Source organism: Amblyraja radiata, chromosome 17 (assembly GCF_010909765.2).
Source record: "Amblyraja radiata isolate CabotCenter1 chromosome 17, sAmbRad1.1.pri, whole genome shotgun sequence".
NCBI lineage: Eukaryota > Metazoa > Chordata > Chondrichthyes > Rajiformes > Rajidae > Amblyraja > Amblyraja radiata.
In genome coordinates this window covers 43,526,630-43,538,867 of record NC_045972.1, presented here as the reverse complement: position 1 = coordinate 43,538,867, position 12,238 = coordinate 43,526,630, and the positions used below count along the sequence as shown (strand labels likewise).

Genomic DNA, 12,238 nt, shown 5'->3' with positions numbered 1-12,238 from the left:
TTATATGTTTTATCCATACCAGATGGTTTAAATACTGGGTTATTCACTATTGGTGTTAGCACTGATAAATTTCTTCATTTTAAAGTTAATTTTATTTGTTTCCAGATTCGTATTGTATTTTGTATAATTGGATTCTTCTTATATAACATATTATTCAGCTTTATTGGGGAAAAAATTATCGCTCCTAGATCGTAGGGGGCGCAATCCTCTTTCTCCATTCTTATCCATTCCAACTGTTGAGCAGAACTGTCCAACCAATAAATTATATTTTTAATATGTACTGCCCAATAATAGTATAGAAAATTAGGTAATGCAAACCCCCCCACCTCTTTGGGTTTGCACAAGTGATTTCTTTTAATTCTATGTGCTTTATAATCCCAAATAAAATTAAAAACATTCGAGTCTAATTTTTTTAAGTGTTTTGGTATATATATCGGTATAGATTGGAATAAATATATTATTTGTGGTAGCGCTATCATTTTTATTGCGTTTATTCTGCCGATTAGTGACAATGGGAGCGTTCTCCAAAATTTAATCAGTGAATCAAATTTATTTAATAATGGTATAAAATTAGCGTTAAATAATTATTTATATCTTCTAGTAACTTGAATACCCAGATACTTAATTTTTTCCGTTGCAATTTTAAATGGAAATTTTAATAGGTGATTCGCTTTCTGGGATTTTAATGACATAATTTCACTTTTATTCCAATTTATTCTATAACCGGAGAAAGAGCCAAATTCCTCTATTAGGTATAATAGATTCGGGATGCTCGTTTGGGAGTTTGTAATATATAAAAGTATATCATCTGCATATAGTGATATTTTATTACTAGTATCCTTAGTATTATATCCCTGAATATCCGGATGCCTTCTTATCCTTTCAGCAAGCAGCTCTATCATAAGTGCAAATAGCAGGGGTGATAACACACAGCCCTGCCTATTGCCCCTCGATAATTGAAATTTTGAAGATAATATATTATTAGTTAGTATTCTTGCCATTGGTTTATCATATAGTAATTTAACCCATCTGATAAAATTCTCTCCCATATTAAATTTTTGGAGTACTTTGTATAAATACTGCCATTCTACCTGATCAAATGCTTTCTCTGCAACCAGAGATATAACTGATAAGTCTTCCTTTTCCGTTTTGTATGAATACATTATATTAAAAAGGCGTCTCAAATTGTTAGATGATTGTCTTTTAGGTATAAACCCCGTTTGGTCCGGATTTATCAATTTATTAATATATTTACTCAATCTTCTTGCTAAAATTTTCTGATCTGTATTTAGGAGTGATATGGCTCTATATGAGCCCGGTTCTTCTAAGTCCTTATCTTTTTTAGGTATTAACGTAATTGTGGATTCGGCTAATGTTTCTGGTAATTTATTTTCGGTAAAGGCATACATATATAATTTAAGTAACCGTGGTACCATTAACTCCTGAAAACCTTTATAGAATTCATTATTAAAACCATCTGGTCCTGGCGTTTTCCCATTTTTCAGCTCTTTTATTGTTTCTCCTAATTTCTCCTTTGCTCCTAATTCCTCTTGTTCCAAAATATCCAATTTTGGTAGATTACAATTATCTAAAAAATCTGCAATTTTATTGTCTTCTATTTTAATTTTAGATGTATATAAGTTTTGATAAAATTGGGCAACTTTTTATTAATATCCTGGGGTAACGTTAATAGTTCCCCATTCTCTGATTTGATTTTAGTAATCGTCTTTTCCTTCTCCTGTTTCTTCAATTGTCTAGCCAGAAGTTTATGTGGTTTATCACCAAATTCAAACTGTGCCTGTTTTGTGATCTGAAATAATCTTATTACTCTTGCCGATAATATTCGATTAAGTTTAAATTTCAATAATGTGATCTTATTATGTTTATCTATAGTTGGGTCTTTTGCGTTATCTAATCCTAATATTTTAATTTCCTTTTCTAAAGTCTCTTGTTCTATGGAGTTCTTTTTATTTTGGTAACTTTGATATGAGATTATAACTCCACGTATAAATGCCTTAAAAGGTTCCCATAATAAAGATGGTGAAATGCCTGGTGTCTCATTTGTATCAAAAAAGAATTTCATTTGTTGTTTTAAATACTCATAACCTTGTGGATTATTAATTAACTGTGTATTAAATCTCCAAAACGATTTTATACCTGGCGTTCCATCTAGTTTTAAAATAAAGGTCAATGGTGAGTGATCAGAAATAATACTATTGTGATATTTAGGGTTAATCGTATAAGGAATTAATTTTGTGTCCACTAAGAAATAATCAATTCTTGAATAGGTTTTAACCGCTGAGTAAAATGAGTATTCCCTTCCCGTAGGGTTGACTATTCTCCATACGTCTGTTATATTAGTGTTTTTTATATATATGTTTAAAAATTCACTAGTTTTAGATTTAACCTTACTCTTCCTTACTTTTATTGATTTATCTAAATATGTATCTATAACACAATTAAAATCCCCCCCTAATATTACATTTTGGTAATTATACTCATCTATTATATCCGTAATTTTCTTTAAAAATTGGGGGTTATCAAAATTTGGTGCATAAATATTTATCAGAGTCAGTGGTGTAGAATAAATTTCTCTTGCAACTATAGTATACCTTCCTTCCTTATCAGATATAGTGTTCTTTGATGTAAATGGTATACCTTTCCGGATAATAATAGCCGTACCTCTAGCTTTAGAAGTAAATGACGAATAATAAGTTTGGCCTATCCAGTTTGCTTTTAGTCTCATCTGTGTTTTTAATTTCACATGCGTTTCTTGTAAAAACACAAGATCCACCTTTAAAGATTTTAATTGAGCCATAATCTTACCCCTTTTAATCGGTTCGTTCGCACCCCTAATGTTCCAACTACAAAATGTGATTCCTCCAATTCTTTTCCCCCTAATGTCTTGCATTCTTAATTAGTTTTGCTAGTTTTAATTCATGTGGTGTGGTTAAATACCTTGAGGTTTTGGGTGTGGGGTAACCGTCCCATATTAGCGTTATTTTACATCTCCTCCGTCTATTGAACCTCCATAAGAAGAAAAAAGAAGTGCGTTGAAAAATAGATAGAAAAAACAGAATACTATTATTAAGTAAACCGTATATCAGTGAATTATAATAATTTTTAAAAAGTGATTTTAAGGTATCAAAAAAGAGATACCTTAAATTCTCGTTGCCACGTAAGGTGGCCAGAATATTATTGACTTCCGCCGATGGAATTGTACATTGAGCTCAGCCCCCGAATTAAACTGTCATAGACAATATTATGCCTTTTCCCCTTAATATAGCCAAAAATCTTAACCTACAGAGAGAAAAAATATATATAACTAGTCAAGCCAAAAAAAAAAAAAACGCCAACATTTCATCATAGGAAATTATCATCATCATTACTTTTCCACGTAATCTCTTAAATACCCAATATTTAAACCTTCTATAATTCTTATTCCTTACTTACGATCATGAAATCATAAGACATAAGGACAGGCCTTGTCCTTATACTCAGAGATGCACCTAAGTACCAGCCTGTTCCAAGGGTTAATTTCTTTATCTTAATAGTAACCATCTTCCTGTCCGAACCTTTGGGACTATTCCAAATCCTTAACACCTCCCCTTTTACTACAGGTTTATAGTATTATAATATTCTTATACATATTTTCATTAGTTATTATTAGAATACATCCAGGATATATTTCCTTACATTTCAGCTATATTAGAATGATTTAACTTTTAATAATGACTATCTACTCCCCTATAAAACCTTTATCCCCCAGTCTCAATTAACTAATATGTTTGTTAGTCCTGTTAGTATAATAGTATCATGCTTATATGATAGCTTAAACCTTGAATCGTAATATTAGCTTCATATAATTAGTTAGTTCTTTACTATTTAATCTACATTATAATATTTAAAGCTTTAAATTCAGTCCATATATCAGTTCTGCTGTTTTTCTTCAGCCTGTCATTTTTTCTTCAGTTGTTTATCTTCTACTTTTCCGTTCAAGGTGAAATCTGAACTCTGTCGTTGAAAACACGTTCCATTGAAATAAGGATGTCTGGTTAGTGTCTGAAGCAGGTCCGCCATTTTAATTGTAATACAGACTTTTATTGAAAGTTTTAATCCTCATCCTTCTCAATTTTCTGTACGATCTCTTGTGCATACTTAAGTGCCTTCTCCGGATCCCTGAATCAACGTTGAGTTTTGTATGAAATCATCATATTTGCCAGGTAGACCACGTCGTATCTCACCCCTCGTTGTCTTTGCAAAGTATTACTTGCTTTTTTGAATTGATTCCTTTTCTCCATTACTTCGCGAGAGTTTGTGCTCTATCATTAACGAATTATAGCAATCACATTCTTCTCGTACAGGGAATATTGGAGCAAGATATATTCCATCGATCTCTTCTGGCTTGCTGCCTCGAAATAGTCATATTTTCCTACAAACCGCCGGGAGATTTTTCATGGATCATTGACATCTACGACCTTCCATCCTATCACTTTTATAAGGTAAGCAATATTAATTTGCCTCCTTAAATTAATACTCCTTAGTGAAGTCCAAGGTTTTTTCCTGGGGGCAGTTTCTTCAGGAAGGGCTCTGCTGGTGATGTATTTGTTATTTTGGTCCTCCATCCTGATGGCACTATTGTTTTCTCCAGAGTTGTGGAGTCATGCAATGTGGAAACAGGCCCTTCGGCCCATCTTGCCCACACCTACGTTTTGCCCAAAATCCCGCCGAACCTATTACTATGCATGCACCTGTCTAAATGATTCATAACTGTTGTAATAGTACCTGCCTCAACTACCTCCTCCTGCAGCTCGTTCCATACACCCACCACCCTCTGTGTGTAAAAAAACCCCATTGCCATTAAATCTTTTCCCCAGCAGAATTAGCTCAGGATACTTCCAGTTTCCAGTCCCCCTATGGGGCCAGAAGTTCATAGTTGATGTTAGTGTTGCATGGTGTTCAAGAGCTTGATGGCTCAGTTTGACATTATGAGAAAGATTACGCACAAAAGTGCAAGGAAAGCTAACTAGACAACTTCCTGATCTGGTGTATCTGTCTTTGATGTACTAACTGTTTATAATTAAAGTACAAAAGACTGTACTCAGCATGGCTGCCTGAGTCCTCTGTATTATCTTACTGAAGCAGGTGGATATGCTGGAAGCAAGCAAGTCAAAGAACTGACATAACAAATGGTTCAGCCTTGAGAATATTTAGGTCCTTGTGGTTTGGAGCCTGTTTGCTACCTGAGAATGCCACTGGAGGACAATGTCAATGGAGATTTGTTTCCATTCATAAGCAAGAATGTTGATGTCGTTTTAAATGACTGAAGACTATATTTTGCAAATGAACTCGACAAAATAAATCAACCCTTTTCCCAGTTTCTACCCCAAAACTTGTCAGACTCTTTACCAGTCCAAAATGTATCTCACCCATTCTGTAATTCAGAGCCACAAGAATCTGGAATCTTGAGCAAAACACACAGAGTGCGGGATTCATATGTATTGCATTTCCAGTGGGCCAGGCAGCCTCTGTGGAAGGGGTGGGCAGACGACGTTTTGGATCTTTAGCCTGTCCATTCCCTCCGTAGGTGCTGCCTGACTCACTGAGTTCCTCTCGCTCTTTGCGTTTTGTTCTTTTCATTTGTAGTTTAACTTCAAATCGTTCCAAATACTGCTCCCTGGTATTAGTTTTAGTTTAGTTTAGAGACACAGCGATACAGCGTGGAAACAGGCCCTTCGGCCCACTGAGCCCGTGCCGACCAGCGATCCCTGCACACTTACACTATCCTAGTAACACCCTAGGGACAATTTACAATTATACCAAGCCAATCGACCTACAAACATGTACGTCTTAGGAGTGTGGGATGAAACCGGAGAAAACCCACGCAGGTCACGGGGAGAACGTACAGACAAGCACCCGTAGTCAGGATCGAACCCCGGGCCTCTGGAGCTGTAAGGCAGCAACTCTACCACTGCGCCACCGTGCCGCATTTAGTTATTAATAATGCTAAGTTTAATGTTTCATGCCATCCCAAGCTATTGTTGATTATAATAAAATGCTATTGGGAATTATTCCCGAGGGGGAGATACTTCATAACAAGCTACATACAGTTAGGGTGCGGCAGCATTGGGAAATTAGTTGGTGTATATTGCAATAGGATATTTTATTTTATACATTTTATTGAAACTGGTTGCCATTTTTGTAGGTGATTGAAGTCCTTATAAGGGCAGAGGATGGTCTATTCAGGGAGGTAGTTAAACATCTGAATTATATTGAAGAAACAATCCTGGAAAACTTTGCATGGAAACACGAGTCACCTCTTTGGGAAGGAATTAAAGATTCCAAAAACAAGGTTCCATCGTGTGAAGAGGTGAGTTCCACTCGTGAATTTATTGTCCACTCTGAGTGTGGTTCATGTAATATACACGGTCTACAAACTGGGCTGAAAGAAATAAATGGCAGCATCTAGACAGCATTCTGAATCTGTCTGCTGTTCATTAGTTAAGTGTTGCAGGGACTGTTCTACTAACTGCATTTATTCAGACTACAGTGTATCAGAACCCAACATTGCTGCTGCTCTGCACCACTAACCATTACAGCCTGCGGGGGTAGAAGAGGAAGAAACACAGTTGCGGAAAATTATTGCTGAGGAATTGCCCGCTACCGGTCAAAGCGTGTGTAGGAAGGAACTGTAGATGCTGGTTTATACCGAAGATAGACCTAGAGTGTTGGAGTAACTCAGCGGGTCAGGCAGCATCTCTGGGGGAAAGGAATAGACAATAGGTGCAGGAGTAGGCCATTCGGCCCTTCGAGCCAGCACCGCCATTCAATATGATCATGGCTGATCATCCCCAATCGGTACCCCGTTCCTGCCTTCTCCCCATATCCCCTGACTCCGCTATTTTTAAGAGCCCTATGTAGCTCTCTCTTGAAAGAATCCAGAGAACCCGCCTCACCACTCTCTGCGAGAAAACGTTTTTTCTCGTCTCCGTTCTAAATGGCTTACTCCTTATTTTAAACTGTGGCCCCTGGTTCTGGACTCCCCCAACATCGGGAACATGTTTCCTGCCTTTAGCGTGTCCAAACCCTTAACAATCTTATATGTACGTTTCGGGGCAGAACCCTTCTTCGGACTGAAATATAGGGATGGCCTGTCAAGCCATGTTGTTCAGGCTACTCAGAGTTTGACCTGAGAGCCTTCCCACTGATGGGTCGATCTGTACCATACTCGACCCAAGACACCTGTTTTGACCAATTGTTACGCTCTGAAAGTCTTTCTTCCACAAGGCTTGTTGTTGCAGAGTGCATGAATGAGGTATCCAGTGATGCCACCAAACCAACTTATTCATGTCTGAAGAAGTGTCCTCAGCAAGACGTTTGTAAGACAGACTTTAGAGATCTAGCGCAGCGAAGGGCCCTTCGGCCCTCCGAGTCCGGGCCGACCAGCGATCACCCCGTACACTAGCACTATCCTAAACACTAGGGACAATTCACAATTTAGAGAAGCCAATTGGCCTTAAAAGACCTGCATGTCTTTGGAGTGTAGGAGGAAACCAGTGCACCCGGAGAAAACCCACGCAGTCACAGGGACAATATACAAACTACATACAGACAACGCATGTGGTCAGGATCGAACCCGGGTCTCTGGCGTTGTGAGGCAGAGACTCTACCGTTGCGCCACCAAATATCGACGACTACGTCAACTATCCATGTGTTCCAGGGTTGCCGTGTGACCCCCTGAGTTACTCCAGCAGTCCATGTCCTTTTTATTTGTCAACCAGCATCTGCAGTTCCTTCAGTCTACATCTCACCTGCCTGCCCTGCGCTGTTGAGGAATTTGTGGATGTACAATCCAAGTTCATGTGTCTCTTCCCATAATGGTTCAGTCAAATCATCATCATCAGCATCATCATCATCATCATCATCTTCATCATCATCGAAAACATCAAAGGGCACAGTGCCTTACAATGCTCTCTGTCTGGCAGTGATCACAACTTCTACTGAAGTGTGGATGGCTGTTGGCTCGCCAGGAGCTCATCCGCCCTTTGACAGGTCTTGGTTTTTGGTCCTACTGGGGGTCCACAGCCCCCTCGAGACGGTTTAGATTATCCAACCATAGAGCAGGTCACACGGGATTACATGGTAATAATAATAATAATGGATGGGATTTATATAGCGCCTTTCTAATACTCAAGGCGCTTTACATCGCATTATTCATTCACTCCTCAGTCACACTCGGTGGTGGTAAGCTACTTCTGTAGCAGACTGATGGAAGCGTGGCTGCCAATCTACGCCTACGGCCCCTCCGACCACCACCAGTCACTCACACACATTCACACACAGGCAAAGGTGGGTGAAGTGTCTTGCCCAAGGACACAACGACAGTATGCACTCCAAGCGGGATTCGAACCGGCTACCTTCCGGTTGCCAGCCGAACACTTAGCCCATTGTGCCATCTGTGGTACCCGTGGCGGGGGGAACCCCCCCCCAACCTGACCTCAATGGAATGAAAACTATGTATTATTTTCAGAATAAAAACGTATAGGTTCTCTTTGGCAGAGAACACCTCAGGGGAAGCAGGACGCGATGATCAAGCTGAAGATGCAACAACAGAATTGATTTGGAATTGGTATGTTTCTTCAGGTGATGCCACCGCACTATTTTGACAATCCGGAGAATGTTGGGAACAATGAGATGTCCACCCCCACTACCCCTGCACGGCCAAAGGAAGGTCCCACAGAGAGTGCCAGGAAAGGTATGGAGCACAACACACAGCTCTGGGTACACTTGATAACAAATTGGTAGCATTTGGTAAAGAGAGCTAACTCTTTTATTTCGAGAGGGCTTATGTACAAAAACAGGGATGTAATGCTGATACTCTATACTCTGTCAGGCCACATTTGGAATATTGTGAGCAATTTTGGGCACGATTTCCGAGTATGGATGTTCTGGCTCTGGAGAGGGTCCAGAGGAGGTTTACAAGAATGATGCCCAGGAATGAGTAGGTTAACCTACGATGAGCGTTTGTCAGCACTGGGCCTGTACTCACTGGAGTTTAGAAGAAGGAGGGGGGACCTCATTGAAACGTACAGAATAGTGAAAGGCTTGGATAGAGTGGATATGGAGAGGATGTTTCCACTAGTTGGAGAGTCTAGGACTAGAGGTCTTAGCCTCGGAATTAAAGGACGTTCCTTTAGGAAGGAAGATGAGGAGAAATTTATTTTGTCAGAGGGTGGTGAATCTGCGGAATTCTTTGCCACAGAAGGCTGTGGAGGTCAAGTCAGTGGATATATTTAAGGCAGAGATAGATAGATTCTTGATTAGTACGGGTGTCAGAGGTTAAGGGGAGAAGGCAGGAGAATGGGGTTTGGAGATAGATCAGCCATGATTAAATAGTGGAGTAGACTTGATGGGCCGATTGGCCTAAATCTGCTATCACTTATGATCTTATGAACAAACATGTTAGTAACTTCAATTCAGGTAGATAGGTACCAGCACCACCGAGATTGATGCCATTGAATGTATAGGCACAGAGAATGTATGAAGAGTTTTTGCACAGGTTTTGTTTCATATATAGTATATTGTAGTGCGTGGGTCTCAAAAGGAGGCACGAAGTCCAGTGTTTTGAGAGGCACCTTTTATTATGTTCCTCCCGGTTGTAGGGGAGTCCAAACGAGAGGAAGATGGCATCCAAACCCCTGCCTTTAAACCCTCTGGCTAAGGGCCGCCTCCGGACTGAACCACTCCTGTGCCGAGGGGTTCGACACTATGATGGCACGACCCTTGGGAGCCGCCACAGGACCCCCCCCAGAACCAGAGGCACGAAACAAACCGGCGGGCGCACGACCCGGCTGGCTCGCGAGCGGAAGTTAGACGATCGTGGGGCTTGCGGAGGCGTAGGTGGAGGGACAGGTCGAGGGACCGGCGGGAAGACAGGTGGAGTGACAGGCGGAGGGAGCCGTGAAGGGGGGCGCCCTCGAGGCTGAGGTTGGGCAACCAGCACCGGCTGGTCAATGTCCAGGTGTGCCGGCTTCAAACGGTCAATCGACACTGCCTCCGGCCGGCCCCCCATGTCCAGGACAAAAGTCGACTGCCCGTGTTCTAGCACTCGGAACGGGCCCTCGTACGGCCTCTGGAGTGGCGTCCGGTGGGCATCACGGCGCAGGAAGACGTAAGGGCAGTCCCTGAGGGCTGATGGCACGTGTGGGCGAAATGTCCCATGGCGGGACATCGGGACGGGTGCGAGCCTGCCAACTTGCTCGCGAAGGCGCTTTAGGGTGGATGAGGGCGTTCCCGGCGCCGACGGCACGAACTCCCCGGGCACCGTGAGTGGCGACCCGTACACGAGCTCCGCCGATGATGAGGCCAAGTCCTCTTTGGGAGCAGTCCGGATGCCCAGCATGACCCACGGCAACTCGTCCATCCAGTCCGGGCCGGAGAGTCGTGCCTTCAGTGCTGCCTTCAGCTGCCGGTGGAATCTCTCCACCAGACCGTTAGCTTGCGGGTGGTAAGCCGTGGTGTGGTGTAGCCGCACCCCCAGCAAGTGAGCCATGGCTGACCACAGCTCGGAGGTGAACTGTGGCCCCCGGTCTGAGGAGATGTGCGCCGGCACCCCGAAGCGAGCAATCCAGTGCGCGGACAACGCACGAGCACACGTAACCGTTGATGTATCGGCCAACGGAATGGCCTCCGGCCACCGCGTGAAGCGGTCCACCATTGTCAGAAGGTGGGTGATGCCCCGGGACGGCGGGAGAGGCCCTACAATGTCTACGTGGAGATGGTCGAATCGCTGGTGAGGTAGACCAAACTCCTGGAGAGGCGCACGGACATGGCGCTGGATTTTTGCCGTCTGGCACGGAATGCAGGTGCGAGCCCAATGGCCAACCTGCTTGCGCAGACCATGCCACATGAAACGAGCGGCCACTAGTGCCGTTGTCGCCTGGATTGATGGGTGAGCCAGTCCGTGGATCACCTCGAACACCCTCCGGCGCCAGGTGGCAGGGACGATGGGGCGCGGCTGCCCGGACGACACATCGCACAGGATTGTCACTCCCCCAGGACCGAGAGGGACATCCTCAAGGCGGAGGCCGGAGATGGCAGTCCGGTAGGCGGGCACCTCATCGTCCGTGAGCTGTGCCTCTGCCAGAGCAGAATAGTCAATTCCGGGCGCCACCTCGAACACGGCGTTAATAGCGGGGCGGGACAATGCGTCGGCCACCCGGTTCTCTTTCCCCTTGATGTAGCGGATGGATGTGGTGTACTCCGATACGTAGGCCAATTGCCGCTGGAACCAGATGAGCGGCCGGGTGGTCCAGAAGTTGGGCAGTTTCTCGGAGACCGCGTCCAGAGACAGGGCCGGGCCAGCCTGTGAGGAGGTAGGGCTTGCTCTTCTCTCCATCATGACGCCAATGGAGCGTCGGGGGTCACCAATGTAGTGCGTGGGTCTCAAAAGGAGGCACGAAGTACAGTGTTTTGCTAAGGGCCGCCTCCGGACTGAACCACTCCTGTGCTGAGGGGTTCGACACTATGATGGCACGACCCTTGGGAGCTGCCACAATATCTTTATTGTCATTTTCCTGAGTACTCACATACCCAGAGGAAACAAAAAAACGTTGCTCAACCAGTGTCCATTCAGTGTGCAGTAAAAAATAAATAGAAATAAAAATACATATATCATGAACAAATTCAACACTCTACTAAACATCAACAGGCGTTCCGATCGGCAGCGGCACGACAGTGGCTCTGCTGCAGTGTGTCCAGGTTGATGGTTGGTGCGCGATACTTTGGCAGGGGGCAAAGTCCATTTATCAGTCTTATAGCCTGCGGGAAGAAGCTGAGGAGCATCCTGCTGGTTTTGCAGCTAATGCTCCTGTACCTCTTCCCAGATGGCAGGATGGAGAATATGTGATGCGATGGGTGGTAGGGGTCTTTGATGATGGAGATGGCTCTGCTGATACATCTCTTCCTGTATATGTCCAGCAGGAAAGGGAGTGGAGAATCTATATTCTGAATAAAGTTTATTTGTGAAATTTGAAAAACAAACCACTTCAGTTATGACACTATTTCAGTAATGGCTCGCACAGGGTCGAGAGCGTTCTGCAGGAATCCCACGCGGGAATTGTAGAGGTGGCACAGTGGCGCAGAAATACAGCGTCAGAGACCCCGGTTCGATCCTGTCTATGGGTGCTGTCTGTATGGAGTTTGTATGTTCTTCCTGTGACCTGCGTGGGTTTTCACC

The 12,238-nt window shown here is 43.3% G+C and overlaps 1 protein-coding gene across 3 annotated transcripts in view; it reads left to right on the top strand.

The window, feature by feature from the left end:
* The window catches only part of rbl2 (RB transcriptional corepressor like 2), an 87,803-nt gene that overhangs the window by 53,061 nt on the left and 22,504 nt on the right, over positions 1-12,238 (top strand). For all 3 annotated transcript variants that reach the window (XM_033036330.1, XM_033036331.1, XM_033036332.1), the window contains 3 exons: positions 4,365-4,502; positions 6,206-6,370; positions 8,644-8,755. In XM_033036330.1, coding sequence (XP_032892221.1) covers positions 4,365-4,502; positions 6,206-6,370; positions 8,644-8,755 — 415 coding nt within the window. The remainder of the gene's footprint in view (positions 1-4,364; positions 4,503-6,205; positions 6,371-8,643; positions 8,756-12,238) is intronic.